This window comes from Glycine max, chromosome 6 (assembly GCF_000004515.6).
Source record: "Glycine max cultivar Williams 82 chromosome 6, Glycine_max_v4.0, whole genome shotgun sequence".
In the NCBI taxonomy this organism is placed as follows: domain Eukaryota; kingdom Viridiplantae; phylum Streptophyta; class Magnoliopsida; order Fabales; family Fabaceae; genus Glycine; species Glycine max.
Window position 1 is genome coordinate 6,592,340 of NC_038242.2, and position 21,316 is coordinate 6,613,655.

Genomic DNA, 21,316 nt, shown 5'->3' on the forward strand with positions numbered 1-21,316 from the left:
ATGATTTGGGCCTTGTTCTCAACCCCATTTTTTCGCTTCTCACTCCCCAAATTTTGTTTTCTTTGTATTTCTTATTCTACCTTTTTCTTCACCCACTCTCCCTCTTTTTTAACCCATTTCTCTTCCCTCTCACCCCATTATGACTTTTCGTTTCGTTTTTCACCAATTTGACAGAATTAAATTTTTGTTTTGTAAAAAAGAAGTACAATGAAAGCTTGTTTTTGTTAAGGATATTTTTATAAGAAAAAATATAAATAAAATAGGAAGCAAAAATAGAGAAAAGGGGTGTGAGTAACAAAGGCCACATGGTTTTTTGTTCTACATATTCACGTATTTCTATGTTTAATTAAGAAGAAATACGCGTAATATGAATCAAAGGGGTGTGAGTAATAAAGGCCGGTTTTTTTTATTCATTTATTTGTGTATTTCTACGTTTCATAACGATTATATTTAATAATTTTTTAATCACTTAATTTAAATGAAACATTTAAGAGTTGATAATTTTCGTTTCCCCTTCCGCATATAGTTGGCAAAACAAAACCATTACAGTATTTGTTTTATGAAATTACAAAAAATCATACTCGTTTCCTATAAGCATGCGTGTTTTGGCTATTAAATATTCTAGTCAGCTAATAAAGTAGTTGATATTCATAACATGGTCCATGGGGGGCAAAAACAACAAAATATTATTAATATTTTTAAATAGTGTTTAAGTTGATTGGCAGCTGGTGGTTGGGCATGTTGAAGCAAACAATGATGCAGTAGTTAAAAATAGCCAATAAGATTTTGTGCCAGTTATGCATATTCATATGCTTCTATTCAGAACCATCAACACCTATGGTGTTGATTCATATTAACTCAGAAATTCCTACATAGACAAAGGAGTAAACATCGGAATAGATATTAAAGAGATAGAGATGAATGGCCACATGAAATTGAAATTAAGGTCCCTCCAGACACGTGTTCTGGGAATTAACGGCACATTGTATGGTTTAACATCTTTTGATTTTTTGTCTTTGCCTCTAACTTCGGACTTTAATATATATCTTCTTATTATCTTTCTCATAGTAGTTTCGAAAAAAAAAATCACGTGATGCTTTGCTGTCTTTATATATTACGCGTATTTCTTCGTTCACAGGTCCCATTGTTAATAACCTGTAACTTTCCTTCCTTGTTTGTTCTTAAAATACAGACAACATTCAACCAAATTATATGGTGTCATATCTTTATCCCGTTTACAATACATTTTAACTAGTTCTGTAATTATTTTTTGTCTTGTTTGTTAAATACTATTAACGTTAATTAATAAGAGTTAACTAGAACAAGAACATCATCAACATAAAAGAAAACTATATATACTTCTGTCCTTTTATATAGAAAACTCTTTGAGAAAATTGTTTGGCCCTTCCAAATTCTTTCTTGCATAAGTTGTATTAAAAAAAGTTTAAGAATATGTATCCATTTACGTAGAGATATTATAAGTTTATACAATGATATATTGTACTAATGATGTACGTGTACGTATGTATCCATTTTTTTATATAAATTAAATTATGTTAGTACTTATATGTTTATTTGTGTATATATATATATATATATATATATATATATATATATATATATATATATATATATATATATACCCTGTGAATGAAAAGAGAGGTAATAACGGAAATATAGCTAATAAAGAAGGTAGCTCCATAAACCTAGGAGGGTTTATCAGATCCCGTTTTAATGCTCTGACAATGGGTGATCAAACAGTTAATACAATCAACGGTGATACCTAAGGTAACCAAATATCCACTAAAGATAGACCAAATTCTGGAAATAATGGTGCAAATGCAAGTAAGCGTGGAGGGCCCAACGAAAATTCTGTGAAGAATAATCAGAAAGATATGGCAAAGAAAGTTCCAGGTACCTCGAAACACCCCACCCAGGTGGCTCAAAGTGACCCGAAACATGCATGTGGGCAAGAACCCGCAGGGAGGAAAATCGGGAGAAGAACGCCTGGGTGTAAAAACTAATTTCAAAAAGCAAGGTCAACCTGTGATTAAACATAAAGATCAAATTGGAAAGGAATTGGTTGGAAATTTTGTTTCGAGTGCTCCTGCGAAGAATAAAAAAGATAAAGGTTCATATGATGAGAGTTTACACTTGGTGAAATTTCATGCTACTAGTAGTAACTCAAATGACGTAACTATGCTTTGTGTGCCACATGGACGAAGATGCTGCTGAATTTGCCCACAATCAAAAGCAAACAAAAACGAGCAAAATTGGAAAACTTCATGATGAAAGTACAAATGACCCAGTTGTGGTCAAGGACAGTGACGATGGTCTTTGAAAGACCAACCTCAACTAATTGTTTTTATGAATGTTTTAGCCTAAAACTGTCGTGGGACTTGTTCGAGGGGTTTTAGAGCCCTTATAAAGGATATTTGTAATAAATATGAGAATTCCCTAATTTTTCTTATGGAGACTCGACTAAAATGATTATTTCCAGGTGGGGGCTTGATAGCCATTTCATTCAGGAGGGGGTGTGGCCAATCCGGAGGGATTTGGTGTTTATGGAATTCAGTGGAAAGTAGATATTCTTCAAAATGACCATCAATGCGTGCATATGAAAGTGGGATGGAAAAATCAACCTGCTTGGTTCCTTTCGGCAGTTTATGGCAGTCCTAAATAAGTACCAGAATAGAAAAATGTTGTGGGAGTCTTTAATTTCTATTGCTGAATCTGTTAGAGGACCTTGGCCAGTCATTGGAGATTTCAATACTATTCTCCAATACCATGATCAAAGTGGTGGTTCCAGCAATCCCTCTTGGAGGGGTGCTCAAGACTAGCTTTCAGGAGATGATCTCAGAAACGGAGCTTATTGATGCGGGGTTTCAAGGTCCAACTTACACATGGAAGAGAGGGAATTCACTAAAACGTCTTGATCGTGTTCTAATAAATTTAGCTTGGAGGATCCGGTTCCAGAATGCTCTCGTCTTGCATTTGCCCTTTTTTAAGTATGATCATAGGGCTATTCTCATAAAAAATGACGCACAAGAGGGGAGCTAGAAAATAAAAGTAGACGTCCCTTCCGGTTTGTTGCCTCTTGGATGATGCATGATGATTTCAAACCACTAATTCAAGGGGTCTGGAAGGATGAAGAAGAGTGGAATGCACGCATTGTTAACCTGCAAGATACCCTTCGTAAATGGAACAAAAATGTATTTGGCCATATCTTTAAGCGAAAAAAGAAGCTTGGTTTGATGAGATTTAATGGTGATCACATTTTGGAGAAGAAACAGAAAAAGTAGCTTGGTTTGAATAACCCCAACAAGTCCTAAAACAAGATGAGATTTTGTGGTTCCAAAAATCAAGGGCAAAATGGTTATCCTTTGGTGACCATAATACGCGTTACTTTGATGGAGAAACTGCTGTGAGAAGGAAAAGCACCTATGAGGCTATGCAAGATCTCAATGGCAATTGGATAACTGATGGTGAAGCTTTAGAGAGGTTAATAATTGATTTCTTTTCTGATCTTTTTTATTGATGATACCCCTTATTCCCCCTATTGTATTAGTGGAGTGTTCCCAAAACTTCGAGATCATAAAATGGGAATTTTTGGGGATAAAATTACAATTGAGGAGATAAAGAAGGCCCTTTTTTCCATGGGAAACTACAAGGCTCCTAGAGTGGATGGGTTACATGCTGTACTCTATAAGAGTCAATTGGTTTGGTGGCAAATATAAGGGCTTTGATTCAAGATATTTCCAGGAGTAAGGACTTACTTAGTACACTCCAACCCCAACTTCCAGATGTTGATGCTCCTATTGACGCAAATGCTTTCTAGAAACTCAGTTGTGATGGTAAATTCATTCGAGCCTGTTCTATCCTGAAATCAGAACTTTGGGCAATTTTTTATGGGTTGCAATTGGCTCAGGAAGAAGAGGTAAATCATTTGATTGTTGAAACTGATTGCCTTGATGCTGTGAAAATACTGGATATATAACACAAACTATGATGACCAGTTTAAGGAAATTGTGAGTGAGATTGTGAAGACTAAACACAAATTTCAACAATCCTGGGTGATACACACATCATGAGGGAAGCAAATAATTTGGCTGACTCTTTTGCCAAAGCAGGACTATCTTTATCATATGAATTATGCTTTTATGATTATATGATTATATTCCTCCTTTCGCTGATAACTCCTCTAAGGAGGATGTTAATGTAATACTTTCTGATTGAATAATATTAAATCTTAGTTTGGGGTTTCTTTGCCCAGGCAATTAAAAAAAAAAAAATCATAGCCTCCCCCCTCTATACTAAATTTAATTAGTTAATTCAACATTCTCAATTCTCTTTAGCAATGCGATACACTAATGATTCGTTTTGATTACTACATAAAAAGTTTTAAGGATTTAAAAGGGACTAATACCTGTATATTTGTATATTTAATAATTCAAGAATTTTTTAAATTAAATTTTAAAGTCATTTTACCTTAACATTTACACGTCTGGACTTAAACATCTAAACACATTTTGATGTTACATATGATGACAGTAAATCTTTGCACGCAATAATTTATTTCAAAATATGTGTCATTTAATTTAAATTTTAAACATAAAGATTAATAATGAATACTTATTAAATTGTATTTTTTAAATACTTAAATTCATTATTTTATTATCTTAATTTGTTTAAAAAACGAGTATATTATTATTTTTAAAATAATTAATGTTTTGTATAGTAAATGGTAAATAAAAAATGTTTTTAAAAGTAAAAATTGTGTTTAAGACAATATATATTTTGAAACAAATGATATATTCATAATAATGAAAAAGACATGGAAAGTTAAAGTCACAATATTCGCTATCATAAAGTTATGATTCATATTGTTGTTAGACTTGGCATATCATATCGTGTGTTGTTTGATGTTGAAGTTATAACCTGTAACTCACAATAATTAATAAATAAATGATAAATGCGAAGAAGAATGAAAGAAAAGGATAAAGGCAAATATAGCTGGCTGATAGGGTGATGGTTCCTTTTGACTTTCCGCTTCTATTACGCGTTACTGCCTCATTACTAGTCGACACCAAAAAAACACGTAATCCCATTCCCATCTGATTAATTTTAAGAAAAATGTATCCTACTTGTAAAATTAAAGAAATACTTTTAGGATTTTCTTTTTCATCAACTAAATTGAGTTGAATAGTTTTTAAACGATAAAAATAGATATTCATTCTTTATAAAGTTGTGACATGAGATTGCTGGAATTCCCGCATTTTCAAAACTATAACCTCACACCTTTTTTTATCAATATTTTACTCATTAAATAAAATATATTAAACATTTTTTCTCTCTAAAATGCCAAATAAATTTATTTTTATTTTAATATTTTTAATTAATATTAGAAAAAAGGATATCATATTTCTTTAGAAAAAAAAAATCAGAAGCGAATAGTACCTTACACTAAGTAGAAAACATCTCTAAATTCGAAGAATATTTATTGAAATTTTTAATTTTACTTCTTTCATGTATGATGATCTCTTACTTCATTCACAATTATCTCTTTAAAAATTTATGAAAAGTAGAAGACATTAATAAATTAAGGTTATATATCCAGTATATGAAACGATCGATGTACAAAAAAGTTTCCACATATCCCATTTAAAATTATTGTTGATTTGTAGGTATTGTTTCCAATTAAATTTGAAACTTTACTTTGGTAATGTGTGATGACATTTAATAGGTTCATTTATTTCATATAAATTTATGAGGTAAAATTTTAAATCTAATCGGAAAATAACGTCAATAAATATATTTGATAATGTATATAAGTTTTGTCCTATTTAAAATTATCTTAGGATTATCTCATCTTATTATAATATATATTTTATCAATTCACTATTTATATTTTTTTTTATCGATTTAGACTACGGTTAACTTTCTTAAAAGCTAGTCATCGGTGAACCGATTCTTTTTTATGTATAATGATAGTTTATTCACTTTTTTTAACAATTTAAAAACATGTTAATTATTTGTTTTTCAGGATCATTTATTCTCTGCTCTCAGTCTCTCACCTCTTTCTTTAATGAGATTTTAGATCCAATCATTCTTCTTCTTCCTTTCTCATATCTAGGAAAAACTAATAAACTTATTTTGGTAAACATTAGACTTGGGTAAATATATAGGTTAGATCAACTTATTGAAAAAGACTAAAGATAAAAATTAAAAATATGAAAAAAATGTAAAATTATTGTTTTACGGTAAAATATTTTTAGTGCATGTTAAAATAAAATTTGAAAAATAAGTATAGACAACAATATTAAAAAGAACACTAAAATATACTTCTCAAGTTTCATTGATTTTATTTAAAATAAAGTGATTTGTTAGGCAACTTCTGAAAAAAAAATAATTAACTTATTGTTACATGTTAAAAAAAGTAAATAACTCATTATTATAGGTAAAGAAGAGTGATTTATGGGTGTCTTATTTTTGAGATAGTTCACCATAATTAAACTTATTTTTATTATTAGTTTTTTAAAGTTGAATAGGTGAAAAATATTATAAACAATGTAAAAAAATGTGATTAATAAGCCTGAATCATGAATAAAGTATATCAAAATAAGATTTGTATGTCATGAATGCCATTTTTTTCTTGCAATTTTTCTATATTAAGGATGACAAGTTTTTGTTTTAAGAATCTTAACGGTGATTATCTTGTTTTATAATAATTGGAATGGGAACACATTGAAGGCCGGATATCAACCTCTCAAGATCCATATAGTAAAGTAGCATTAGAAAAATCCTTACAAACTTTTCTTTTAGAAAAAAACATATAAACTTATACATGGAGGCTCTTATAATGACATGTGGAGAGTTTAAGAATGAAAATCAAGATAAATGTGATGAAGATCGACAAAAGGGGCCAAATAGAGTCCATCCAATCTCATACGGGTGTCATCTCTACTCAAGTAATTGACTTTAATCATGAGAATTTTATTTGTGTGTTAAACAATGACTCCCAACCAAACATTTTCTAATTTAATGCATTTCTTTTACCACCTTTACCTTTGCATCTCGACGTTCATCATTTTAATTTAACAATAAAATTAAATCCAAAGTTTGACAACGTAGGCTGGGAAAACAAATACTATTAAAATTAAAAATCCAATTACATATATATAATTTGACACTTACCATATTAGGCAATTGACCTTAGAGGCGAAGAGGACGTCATTCAAATGGACGTTTATACTCTTACTTGTTCCAACCACTTATTAATATTCCCACTTGCGACCATATTAAAAAATTGACCCAACTTCAATACAACTATTCAATTCAATTCCGCCCCCCGCGTTAAATCGTTACACCGTAAATTCGCAAACACAGCATGTTCCGCGGATATGAACAATTCAAATCATGGGAACAAACTCTTCATGAAGATATATTAAAAGAGTTTCATAGGTATGAATTGTTAGCCTGATTTTTTTTATATTATCAATTAATTAAAATTTTATTTTAATATATTTTTTTTACTAATTATAATAAAATTTAGTAATTAGTTAACATATATTACAAAATATTTATGAATGATAGTTTAAAAACATTTTATAATGCATATTTTATTTTCTTAAAAGTCTTTTACATTCTTCTAAAAAAAATCCTTTGTATTATCGGTGTATAAATTATTTACTTGTAAAAGTTACCAAAAAGAAGAAATAAAATAATTGAAATTTTTTATGTAAAATAAAAAATAATATATAAAAGCAAAAGATTTTTCACATTAAAAAAGAGAACAAATACAATATATAACGGAATATCCACACCAAAAAAGGTAAAATATTATATAACGGAATATATTAAATAATATACACAGATATCCGTGGTTAAATGTGCCATGTGCAAAATATATTGTGGCCGTAACAATGTTTAGCGGAAGTTCTCTTTAGGTAATGTAGAGACAAATGCTAGAGTAAGTTCGAATTATATTTCACAATATTATTTTTAAGAATCTAATTAAAGTATTAAAAATGTAAGTAATTTTTATATATTATTTTTTATCATTAATGATAAAATTATTAATATTTATAATATTATTTTAAAATTTTATCTAAAATAGTAGTTTTTATGAATTAAATATATAAAAATTAAATTCTATTTTTTATATATTTACACTAGAAATAATTACAAGTTTTTTTTTTACATCAAATACTCCCAACAATTCAGTGCGTTTATTATTATCGTTTTAAACAAAAATCGACGATTGTGTATCATCACTAATACATGCAACTAAAATATCTGAACAAATTTGGTCTCTGCGAGGAGATAGACCGAAATTTTGTAGAAAGTCAGAGATAAAAAAAAATATAAAGCTAATAATTGACTATTAGTATTGTAATTGAGAAATTAATTTAGCATAATACAATTTGGAAGTAATAAAATAAAAAAGAAAGAAAGCATGCAAGAAAAGTAAAAAGAGAAAGAAAGAAAGAAGAGGCAGTGTCCCTATCTGATCTCAACAGCAGTTTTACCGTGTATGTATGTAGTCCATACTCTTGACTCTCTCTTCTTCTCTTTGCTTCTCTTCTTTCTCTCTCACGCAACAATGGCTCATCTCTTCAGAGACCTCTCATTGGGCCACTCCAAGAGAGACTCCACGCCGCCGCCGCCGATAATGCCTCCCAAGCCCTCCGCCGTCATCGCCGCCGACGACCTCCCCTCTCCGCTCGGCCAGCTCGCCGCCTCCCTCTCCGATTCCGACCTCGCATTAACCGCCTACGAGATCTTCGTCGCCGCGTGCCGCACCTCCTCCGGCAAGCCTCTCAGTTCCGCTGCCAACCACTCCTCCACCAATTCGCCCAGTCAGAACTCGCCTAACTCGCCCGCGCTCCAGCGATCCATCACCTCCACCGCCGCCAGCAAGGTCAAGAAGGCCTTCGGCCTGAAATCCCCAGGTTCTGCCTCCAGAAAGAGCCCTGGCTCCGGTTCGGGCCAGGGAAAGCCGAAACGCCCTCTCACCGTCGGCGAACTCATGCGCAACCAGATGAGGGTTTCCGAAGCCATGGATTCCCGCGTCCGACGCGCGCTGCTCAGGATTTCCGCTGGCCAGGTCGTTAACACTCTTCCCTTAATCCACTCCTCACGTTTTTCGCACGCGCTGCAATGCATGTTGCGAGTGACGCTTGATCTCGCTCTGCTAACTTTTTTTCTTTGAGTTTTACTTGTTTATAGCTTTTCGCTGAGGTTCTAAATTCGAGGTTTCGTCACAATCCTTGATATTGCAAGAAATTGCGGATAAACGCGGCTGCAATTGATGCGGTCGCTGAGAGTTCAAATTCCTTTGATCTGCTATTGGTTTATCTCAATTTCGCACGTGATTGTTACTTTGATCTAAATATAACTAACACGTGTTTAAATAACAAAACTCCACGAAGTGCTCGTTAACTTGCTGTTAATTGTTGCGTGTGTGTGAATTGCTCTAATATATGAATGGATATTGTGTCGTTGAAGTTTAATTGAGTGTTTATTTTTGCAGGTTGGAAGAAGGATTGAGTCTGTGGTAGTTCCGCTTGAGTTGTTGCAGCAGCTCAAGGCTTCGGATTTTACTGATCATCAAGAGTATGATGACTGGCAGAAGAGGACCTTGAAGGTTCTTGAAGCTGGTTTGATTTTGCATCCTCATATGCCGTTGGATAAGTCAAATTCTGCGGCGCAGCGACTGCGGCAGATTGTTCATGCTGCATTGGATAAGCCTATAGAAACCGGGAAGAATACCGAGTCTATGCAGGTTCTTCGTAGTGCTGTTATGTCTCTTGCAAATAGGTCGTACGAAGGGTCTTATGCTGATTCATGCCACTGGGCGGATGGGATTCCACTGAATCTTCGGCTTTATGAAATGCTTCTGCAATCCTGCTTTGATGCTAATGATGAGTCGTCAATTATTGAGGAATTTGATGAGCTAATGGAACAAATCAAGAAGACCTGGGCAATCCTTGGGTTGAATCAAACACTGCATAATCTCTGTTTCACTTGGGTCTTGTTTCACCGGTTTGTTGTGACTGGCCAGCTGGACTTGGACCTGCTGTCTGCTGCTGATGGCCAGCTGACGGAAGTTGCAAAAGATGCAAAGACGACAAAAGATGCAGAATATTCTAAAGTTTTGAGTTCTACATTGACTTCAATATTGGGGTGGGCTGAGAAAAGGCTCCTTGCTTATCATGAAACTTTTGACCGGGGAAATGTTGAAACCATGCAGGGCATTGTCTCTTTAGGGGTAGCAGCAGCTAAGATTTTGGTTGAGGATATCTCCAATGAGTATCGCCGGAGGAGAAGAAATGAAGTCAATGTGGCACGTGAGAGAATTGAAACTTACATCAGGTCGTCACTACGTACTGCTTTTGCCCAGGCAAGTTCTTTCTGTCTGCCATTGGCTTTTCCATTTAGTAAAAGGTGTTAGACTCGAGGTTTATCATCTACTGGGATTGCAATAGTGGTTGAAGAGGGAGATTTTGATTCCTTTTCTTTTTTATTGTTTGGGGGGGCTGTAAAATAACTCTTTATAACTCACAGGTTGGTTATGTTTGACAATATAATGCCTGCACATTTTTTTACTTATTAAGTCAATGTGAAATTATATTGGCATACAATCTACAATTCTAGGTGATTGCACTTAAGTAAGAAAACTAGACATATAATTTTCAAAATGCTGATTAAATATACAAGGTTTATAAGGAATGGAAATTTGGATATCCATGAGAGGTTAATGGATAGTTTGGTTATTGTAATAGATTGTGATCTTAATTACAGTTATGACTTTAGTTTTCATGTTATGTTCTTCATTGATCTGCCTCTGTTATATAGATATGCATGAGCTGAAATATACTTGTTTTTCTGCTGCGTAGATAATGGAGAAAGCCGACTCCAGCAGGAGGGCATCCAAAAACCAGCCAAATGCTCTTCCTGGCCTTGTCATCCTTGCAAAGGATGTAGGTAGCCTGGCAGTCAATGAAAAGCAAGTGTTCAGTCCAATACTTAAGAGATGGCATCCTTTGGCAGCTGGTCTTGCTGTGGCCACCCTTCATGCATGCTATGGAAATGAATTGAAGCAATTCATATCAGGAATCACAGAATTGACACCTGATGCTGTTCAAGTTTTGAGAGCTGCAGATCAGTTGGAGAAAGACCTTGTGCAGATAGCAGTTGAGGATTCAGTGGAAAGTGAAGATGGTGGAAAGGCAATTATCCGTGAGATGCCTCCTTACGAGGCTGAAGGTGCAATTGCCAACCTTGTGAAAATATGGATTAAGACTAGAATAGACAGACTGAAGGAATGGGTCGACAGAAATCTGCAGCAAGAGGTTTGCATTCATTATCTTTTCTTTTGTTACCAGTTGATGATTTTCATTGGGACTTCATTACCTATAAGGATTGTCACGGATGAGTATTTTGATTAAATTAGGAGGTGTATGGAAGAGCTTTTATGGAGATTATGAGCTTTTGAAAATAACTTATGACTCCTACAAGCTCTCTTAGGAGAGCTATAAGCTTCTAGGTGAAGTTTATCAAAATAAGCTCTTTTTAGTTTATTTCAATAATTTTTATGGCCAAATTTATAGCATAAGCTATCATGCGATAGGAACTTGTTGAATAAGCACTTAATTAAGTTTTTTGCCCAAACACACCCTCAAACTCAGGAGTGTATAGCCTATAATCAAACATCATAAAGACATTGCTGAACATTTGTAGGTTGTGTGTGTGTGTGTGTCTTTACACCATTAGATTCTCTTAATTGATAAGTGATAACATATTCATAACTATGCATGCGATTTATTTTAATGTGTTCTGATTATATGCATTAATTAAAAACCTTTATTTTGAACTAACTTGGTTTACTGTGATATCCTACCCTAGCTTTGGAGTGCTCAAGCAAATCAGGAAGGATATGCCCCATCTTCTGTTGAAGTTTTGCGAATTATAAATGAAACTTTGGATGCTTTCTTTCAGCTTCCAATACCAATGCATCCTGTATTGCTTCCTGAAGTAATGAATGGTCTTGACAGATGCCTTCAGTACTATGTTATTAAAGCAAAATCTGGCTGTGGTAAATTTTGTTGGAATTTTATAGTTGAGCACTTGAGCTGTGATAGCATCTGTAATAACTGTTCTTTGTTATTATTCAGGATCACGAAACACATTTCTTCCAACAATGCCAGCATTGACCAGATGCACTATTGGTTCAAAGTTTCAGGGCTTTGGGAAGAAAAAGGAGAAATCTCCAAATCCTCAGAAGAGAAACCCTCAGGTTGCAACAAATGGGGATAGCTCTTCTGGAATACCCCAACTCTGTGTTCGCATAAATACTTTACAATGGATCCTGGGTGAATTTGATGTTCTGGAAAAAAGAATAATTACCCTATTACGGAACTCTGAGTCTGCTCATGTAGAAGATTTTTCAAATGGATTAGCAAAGAAGTTTGAACTATCTCCAGCCGCATGTCTTGAAGGAATCCAGCAACTCTGTGAGGCTGCAGCATATAGAATTGTCTTCCATGATCTAAGCCAGGTTTTATGGGATGGTTTATATGTTGGGGATCCAGCATCTTCAAGAATTGAGCCATGTCTTCAGGAACTTGAGCGGAAGTTAATGTTCATTTCAGACACTGTTCATGAAAGAATTCGCACACGTATTATTACTGAAATAATGAGAGCTTCCTTTGATGGATTCTTGCTTGTATTGCTTGCTGGAGGTCCCTCACGTGCTTTTACCCGGAAGGACTCTCAGATCATAGAGGATGATTTCAAATTTCTCAAGGAGTTGTTTTGGGCAAATGGGGATGGCTTGCCTTCTGAACTAATAGATAAATTTTCAACTACTGCAAGGTCTATCCTTCCCCTCTTCAGAACCGACACAGAGACCCTCATTGAGCAGTTCAGACGGTTGACCATGGAGACATATAAATCCTCTGCCAGGTCTAAACTCCCATTACCTCCTACTTCTGGACAGTGGAATCCATCAGAACCAAACACATTGTTACGTGTTTTGTGCTATAGAAATGATGAATCAGCTTCTAAGTTTCTGAAAAAGGCATATGATCTCCCCAAGAAACTTTAACAACCTTGAGAACCAGTTAATGGAATGGCAAACTGTAATGTACTGGGAGTGGGAGATGCATTCTGTTGAACTTGTCTGGTTCTGTTGGTATATAGTACAACGTTGCCCAGCAGGTAATTTATGTGAATTGTTGAGCAAGATTTACGTCAGGATGTGGCCGTCCTGTAAGACATTGGGAATATTGGTCAGAGGCTTAGTGCTACCGGCATGTTCTCCAAGTCCGAAGTGAGGCAGCATAAATCTTGGCCATGATTATGGCTGACTTATTTGCGAAGGTAGTTGAATATTCTTTCTGATTCATTAATTATTGGAAGATTAGAGATATCTCACGGTGGTTTATTCTGTGTTTAACTTAATTTTTCCTTTTACCTTCTGAGAGTTCCCTCTCTCTATATATAGTATGAAAATGGCATCTATGTTCTCATTATTCTTTTGTTAAATTCCTTTGGATTGGGTTGCCCCTTTTACTAGTATGAAATGCAGGCAGTGTATAATAGCCTATTTGTTGATTGAGAGTTTCTGCAATTATTTCTTAGTATGAATGAAAAGGCTGGCGTTGATTGTAACCTGAGATTTAACATTGTACATATGCTAATTCAGCACTTTTTTATGTCATACATATCCCTCTTAGTCAGACAAGTTTGGTTTATGGACTTTTCTTAACGAAGTTTCTGGTCGGGATTGTTGAGTTGTGCCATGTGTGGACAGCTAAAACACCTTTAGCTACTTGATTATGGAAAACGCAAAGACTGGGCACACATTATCTTAGTGGGGCCGGAATAATTGATTGCTCTTATTGTACTTCCTATAACTGAAGTCGATGCAAACGTAATAAAATTACTTTAGTGACCCACCAACCATGCTTTGTGATCTGCTGACTGTTGTCTTAAATATAAGGGGGGAAAAATCTAAATATGAAAGTATTAGCTATAGTCGCATCAATGCCTCCATGATCGAGTAATTTTTGGAAAGAGGAAAATAAACACAGTTTTGTTGATAATTTATAGACATTAGTACAATAAACAGTTTTCTTGAAAAAAAATGTGGATGATATTAAATTAAATTTAGAAGTGAAAAAAATACTAACATTTTAGTGTAAAAGTATGTGTTGCGGATCAGGTAATTGAAGACAGCAATTATTACACAATATATACTCTTGAGTCTTCTCTAGTTTGAGAAAAGTGAAAATGTAATGTGTTCTATAATGCATTTTTTTTTTCGTTTTATTACAAAAATATATAAGAAAACTAAGAATGTAATAAAATTGTACTTTGTAAAGGAAGTGAGGTGAGGTTTAGGTGAGTGAATTCTAATACAGACAATGTGCTATCGGATTGAACGATTGCAAAATAAAATGATCAAATGAAGTGACTAATAAATCATGAATGGGCATACCAATGGTGCAAAATGGAATGATCAAATAGCTCATTGTTTTTTATCCGAGATCATTTTGTTCAGAAAGGGATGCATTTTGTTTTTTTATTTATAGATATACTATTTTTTCACCTCTGAAGATTGGAGACACTCTTTTACAATTTCCTTGATCCTTCTCTTCATTAGTTCATCTTTCACTCCAGTAAGCATGTGACGGCAAAACATTTCCAACCTACTTAGCTTCCTTTGATCCGCTGCCTCCCATTCTTTTGCAATGTCAAATGAACCTGAATTGCGCAACGAAACAGGGATATCTTGTTCATCAAAAGGTTTTCCAAAAACAGAACCATGAAGTATACTAGCATATTTTTCCATTATAGATAGCTTTGTTTGAAGTAGCCTCAGCTCATTCAATGCTGAGGATAATTTCTCTTCTGTTTCTGTTGCCACTTCAGTATCCTTTTCTCTAGCCTTATCTTGCTCACCGGAGCTTTTTACTTCCTCTTCCTCAAAATCCTCCATCGTAGAAGGCCATAGCATGACCATGGGAGTGTAACAATCTAACCCTTTACCATCTCCAAGAGCTCCACTCCTTCCCCTACCCCAAGACCACATTCTATATCCCTCTCGCGCAACAATAACAGTATGTGCAGCCCCACATGCAACTTTAACTGGATCTGGAAATTTAGGCTGTTGTGGCTTGCATGACATGAGACGGGGAGAGAGGGCATCACCAGAATCTGTTCCAGCACGACTCGCATCAGGGCATAAGCCAAGACCCTTCTCCATTCCCCATGACCACACATCACCATCTGAGGAAACAACACTAGTATGAAAAAACCACAGTCAACACAAGTAAGTGATACATTTTGTGGCAATTCTTTAACAGGTGTAGGAAATAAGGCGCTTTGTGTTGTTCCATGCCCAAGGCCAAAAGTCCAGCGTGTGCTTTCTACTGTCACAAGATTTCTTTTTATGAGTGAGCAAAGCATTGTGAAAGGCATAAGGGGACTCCTCATCAAATGTTCTAACAACTTCCGGATGCAGTCTGCTCTCTCGATCCCCCAAGCCTAATTGGCCACGGCTGTTATAACCCCAAGAGTAGCACACTAAATCTTCACCATTGTATGCCTCTCCAGCACTAACCCGAGCTACAACATGTTCATTTCCACATGCAACCTTGACAACAGTGTGACCCTGAAAATCCCAAACTGGACTTGGAGTGAAACTGCTTACAAGTGCTAACCCACCTTCTTTCACATCCACAGGGTCCCACAGTTATCGATAGCTAGAGACATCATTCCTCCAGCTTTGACAGCACATATCTGAGTAAGTTGAACAGGTGAGGAAGCATCAATTATGAAGTCACCCTACCCTGGCTAATAATAAAAATCAATACAATTCTGTTATAACTTAAGTGATGTTTTGCTTTCTGCTTCAGACACACCCGTTGAAGAAGAATCAGGGGGATGCAATTCAAGAAACTTGTTCTGTAAGCAGGGCACCAGAGAATTTTCTCCAATTGCATATTCATTGTCATGTGATTCCTCTCCATTAATACCAAGTTGACCATCCATACAGTAGTCAAGGATGCAGATGCTAGTACATAATATAAATTCAACAAACTTCTAGAAGTCAAAACAAGTAATACCAGTAAGACTGTAACTGAGATCCACCGAGGGACTCCAAGCATATTAAGGATACAGAAATTGTAACCCCAACACCAAACAGCTCCGTCTTCTTTCAACACACAGATTGAAGAATTAGATGGGGGAATGACCTTCAAATCCAAATCAGATGAATCAGCCTAAGTTTACATTAGATAACCAATACTCATGGTGTTTCACATCTGTTTGACAAATCTAAATGCATGCATTCACTAATCACTCTTATGAAAGTTTAGTAACAAGGTGAACAATAATTAGGACATTTTTTTATTGTTTTTATATTACCAGCAACTAATTGCATGTTTGGATCCGCATCAATTTGGTTCAAAAACCACGTCTAATTTGCATTTGATGTAAAAAAGCTAATATTATTATGCAACTTTTTGCTTGCGAACATGAAACCAAACAGGAATTAATGTTTTGTATAGTAAATTTATCAAAGACAAATTTGCCGGACTTCTCTATCTTCCCGGCGACGGCGTCTTCCATTGCAACACATGTGATGTAAAATACACAATTCAATACGAGACAAGACAAGGGAAAAATAAAAGATTTTTTTTAATAAATAAAAAATAATAATTAAGACTTTATAAAAATTAATCATGTATGATATTTATATTTTAAATTACTTTTTTCATTTTGTCTTATAGAATTTAAAAATAAGCGCACAATTTATCAAATGCTTGTTGAATATATGAAAAATTGTATACTAGAAAATTGTCTCGTAAAGCAAATTGAACAATGATTTGACTTAAATCAATCTAATGTTTAAAATTTTAAAAATTATAAAAAAAAAACATGTAAATGCATTTTGAAAGAACTTTTCATTCTTTTTTCTAGTCATTAAGTATGGGTTTAATTGAGCTTATTTAAAAGGTATTATTATTATTAGTGGTAAAAAGTTTTATTATTATTGTAAAATAAATAGATTTTAATTTTAATGTCTGTAAAAGTTTTCATTTTTATTTTTAACTTCTCAAATTTAAAATCAATATTTTTTATCTTTAATGTCGCATGACATTTTTTTAATCCATAAGAATTAAAAATAAATATAAGAATTGATAACAACTCACACTTCCATATAAAAATCCTAATTATGCCAAATTGTTTCCTAATTATTTTCATCCTTAAAAAAGTATTATTTATTAATTCTTAAATGAATTATAAGACTTGAACTTTTTAACTTACATATATGTCTATTAAGATGTTTAGAAGCAGGCTTAATCTATTTAAAAACATTATTAATTTACTATAATGAGAAAAATAACTTATATCAGATAATAAGTCAAGTTTAAATCTTAAGATTTAAAAAATCAGCCAAAGTTAAAAAAAAAACAAAAAAACCGTTTATAAAACTAACCTAGCCTCGCTCTCATTTCTACACCACTTTATAGCATAACCTAACCTCACTCTTTTCTACCCCATATATCGTTTTGTTACTCTAATTAAAAACATTATTTTCCAATAATAGCCGCCATTTAATCATTTTTTAAATTTAGATTTTGATCTACTTTAAAAGAAGAAATATTTAAATTTTACTTTGGGATGAAAAATAGTTCAAAAAACTTTAAAAAAATAATCTTATTTAATTGATAAAATAAAGTCCATTTTAATAAATTTACAAGTCTTAGTCTTGAAATCAATTCTATTTATTCAAAAAGTATATAAATCTTCAGCTCCCTCGAACAGCCATAAAATTAACTTTGAAAACTTTTTCTGTTTGCAGAAAACGACACGAATGAAACTTTTCTGCTTGCAGATTAATCATGAGCATATTCGCGCGGTTATATTCAGTTTATAAAAGTCTAGCTCATTCAAGTGATTCCACAAAGTTTGTGTTGCACCGCTCATGCAGCAGATAAAAGTAAAAGGTTTAAGGAACCACAAATAAATGTGGCAACAAAACAAGCAACACAACTACGTACATAGACGACAGCACAAATGTTCTTTTGTCTTCTGACTAATTGCAACGTAAACAGTTTCTGGACCCCTTCTTTACACACATACGAAACATTTAGTTAACTTTGATTTTGATTCTTCAGCACATGAAACTTAACAAGTGCAGACATCAGGTTCTTCCATATCATCTTCGCCAACATAAGCAGACAGGTTCAGATACTCATCTTGCTCCACCCTATCCCTCCACCTTGCTCTACAAATCACACAACTAGCACTTCTTCCCTTGGTTCTCTTCCACTTTATCAAGCACTCTTCATGGATAGGGTTACGGCATGTTCCACATGCCACCAGGTTTTGCTCCTTCCCCATTTCCTCAAGGCAAACCGGGCAAGTGGCACCCTCCTCCATCTCTATCTTTGGCCCTGCTGTTGACCCTCCACCAAAGAACAGCTGGTGAAACCTCTGCCTCAGGGTGCCCCCCGCCACCACCTCCGGCAATGTAGGCGCTCCGAGGAGGCGTTGGAGCTGGCAGGGACGAAGGGTCCTCCTCCTCAGACAGACATCATCGAGTGACACGCCCAAAACTCGAATGAAAACGAATAGAATGTGCTTGCATGGGGTTGTGCGGTCAGGGCAGGTGCATGAGGGTGAGGAGGATAAGGTCACCGTGTACACGTTTCCGGTGGCGCCTAATATGAAGAAGGTGGAGCCAGAACGGTGGAGGAGGCGCAGGCGGTGGCGGAGGGCACGAACTATTCGGTCTGAAATAGGTTGGCTTGGTTTGAAACGAGGGTGGTGGTGGTGGTAATGGTATGGAGAATTGGAATTGGAGGCACGGGATTCCATTGTTCCAAATAGAAATGGATGGAATTAAGGTTGTTGTTGGGGGTGGTAGTTGGTAGTTGAATAAGAATTTAGGATAAGGAGAATATGTTGATGGTTGAGGGTTATGTAGGAGGGATGTGGCTGGGATTCCTTGTGTAGTTTTGGGGGACACGTGAAGGAATAAGAATGGATGATGGGCCAGGGGAACTTTTGTAAGGTGTACAATTCCAAACCTTTACTTGCCAACTTCCCTTTTGTCCCTGGAATGGTGGTAAACCATGCAGCACGCTTTAGCAATAGACCCAAAAACCTGTAAGTCATACGTGAAATGCACACTTTGTTATTTGAGTAATGATAAACATATGTGCCTAGTAACAAATGATATGATGAAAAATAAGGAGAAAGAAAAAATAATGAGAGGTGGAAATAGAATGGAGGGGAAAATAGGTATATTTTCCTTCTTTTTTTGCTGCATCATATTCAAATCTTTATTACCTATTTTTGGTTATGTTTTACACTACACACGCTAGGAATTTTGGATGAGATATTTTTATGACAAACTAGGAATTACTGTACCATGCTTCACGGATGCAATGGTAAAATTAAATGGTTTCGAGATTAGTAGTACTTAAAATTGGAAATTTCTACCATAATCTTGACTTGCTATGAGGAGTTCTTATGCACTTTGGGTTAAAGTATACGAACAGATTCAGATACTTGCGCACTAATAAATAAAGTCAACAGCAAAACCGTCTAACATTTCACGATAGAATTTTTTCCTTCCTCGTCCCTAGACTCTCTTGGTGGATATCACTGCAATCATGATGTCTTCCCTAATCCTATATAACATAATAATCTAATAAAAAATGACATAAATATTATCGAAGAGTAGTGGGCTTATGCAAAAGCTACTAAAGATCAAAAATGCATTATGAAGTATATATCTAATATCAAGAATAGAGATCAAATAGATTGGAGATAAGTAACGTAGGCAAAGATTATCAGTCTGAAGGTTTGAGACCTTACTGTCTGAGAATCGGAGATTAGAGGCCCTAGTCGCTGATCGTGCAAAAGTGCTGTCTGAGCTTGAGACTGTAAAAACAACAGTAAAATTTTCGAAGGAGAAAATTACACATGAAAGCTGACCAGAACAGGGAGCATATCATGGATCTTAAACAAAAAGTTGCCAAAGTTGCAAGACCAAGAATGCAACAAATCTGCTGCTAGTGATCAAGATATTTAAATAAGACTAAAAAGGCAAAAGTAACTTGAGTGTGAGGCAGAACAGCTAAGGAAATGTAATTTGAGACTGCAGATTAACAATTCTGACTTAGCACGAAGATTGGAGTATCAAATGCTATTCTAGAAGACTTAAGGTAATACGATTACTTAATAAGCAATCCACTGCAGGCTCAGTCATTGTTTTTTAAACTTCAACACAATTAAATATTACATATAATTACACATGTAAAACAATACACATCTGAAAGGGATACGCGAGACCAAAAATCAAGAATATCATCACGACCCTTTGTTCCCCAATCCCCTACTCAAGGGACATTATTTCGACAAAACAATCCTTCAGTTTTGCTACCAAAAATTGCAATACTGCACTTTCTCTTATATATATATATATATGTTCGTGAAGGTGTAATTTGCTGTCAGTGAAATAATGGGCTGACGTGACTAAATTGGATGAAAATGTCATTAATTTTTGTTGGAAGAAAACTGTCAATATTTTTTATTGGAGAAAAATGTCCATAATTTGTTTTGGACTTAAATATAAGTGCGTTTTATTGGATTAAAATGTCAATAAGTTATTATTACTGGACGAGAATGTCAATAATTTTTTGTTAAACCTAAATATCAGTATATTTTTATTGGACTAATTTGTTAGACCCAAACTTTTGTTTCATTTTAGGGTAAATTTTGGTTACTTTTTATCGTTACAAACATAACATTACAATAATCACTTAAAATAATATATTAACAAACATAATAATAACGATAATATTGATTATTAACCATAATGTGTTTGTCACAATAAAAATTATTCAAAATAAATATTGTAACAGTGTATCAATCATTATAATTTTTTACAAATTATAATAATTAGTCACAATCTACTATAAATAAAAGATAAATATATTTCATATTTTACTTCTTTGATCTTGATTATTTTATTAACGGTGATAGATAAAAATTAATGTCCGGATATATCGGTCACACTTTTTACACTTTCAAAGATTAAAATCTATATTTTTATCTTTCAGAGACACATTAATAGAAAAACAAAAAGTCAAAAAAATATTGTAGGACAAATATGTTCATATATTGGTAATTAGATATAATCATGTTGACAATTATTTCAGTGAAAAATACATTTGTCAACGAATTACATAGACAAAATCGATTATTTATCAACTATGAAAATTAAAAAACA

At 34.2% G+C, this 21,316-nt stretch overlaps 2 protein-coding genes and 1 pseudogene across 2 annotated transcripts; 1 reads left to right on the top strand and 2 right to left on the bottom strand.

The window, feature by feature from the left end:
• The first annotated feature begins 8,500 nt into the window (after positions 1-8,500).
• On the top strand, positions 8,501-13,725 carry LOC100796233 (protein unc-13 homolog). The gene is made up of 5 exons (XM_003526446.5): positions 8,501-9,106; positions 9,533-10,402; positions 10,899-11,354; positions 11,908-12,097; positions 12,177-13,725. Exons 1-5 carry the CDS (start codon positions 8,534-8,536, stop codon positions 13,106-13,108), a joined length of 3,021 nt encoding a protein of 1,006 aa, XP_003526494.2. The 5' UTR covers positions 8,501-8,533; the 3' UTR covers positions 13,109-13,725.
• A 141-nt stretch (positions 13,726-13,866) lies between these two features.
• On the bottom strand, positions 13,867-16,638 carry LOC100820415 (E3 ISG15--protein ligase HERC5-like; annotated as a pseudogene).
• Positions 16,639-18,071: 1,433 nt separating this feature from the next.
• Positions 18,072-18,990, bottom strand: LOC100775505 (uncharacterized). Its single transcript, XM_003527794.5, has one exon. The coding sequence runs from the start codon at positions 18,892-18,894 to the stop codon at positions 18,202-18,204; it is 693 nt and encodes a 230-aa protein (XP_003527842.1). The 5' UTR covers positions 18,895-18,990; the 3' UTR covers positions 18,072-18,201.
• Between the last annotated feature and the right edge of the window lie 2,326 nt (positions 18,991-21,316).

What these genes read in the sequence shown, in the direction of transcription:
- LOC100796233 (XM_003526446.5), top strand. Translation starts at nt 8,534, where the DNA reads ATGTATGTAGTCCATACTCTTGACTCTCTCTTCTTCTCTTTGCTTCTC. An exon ending in TACGTACTGCTTTTGCCCAG is followed by an intron (nt 10,403 to 10,898) that starts GCAAGTTCTTTC and finishes TCTGCTGCGTAG; the next exon opens with ATAATGGAGAAAGCCGACTC. An exon ending in ACAGAAATCTGCAGCAAGAG is followed by an intron (nt 11,355 to 11,907) that starts GTTTGCATTCAT and finishes ATCCTACCCTAG; the next exon opens with CTTTGGAGTGCTCAAGCAAA.
- LOC100775505 (XM_003527794.5), bottom strand. Translation starts at nt 18,894, where the DNA reads ATGGAATCCCGTGCCTCCAATTCCAATTCTCCATACCATTACCACCAC.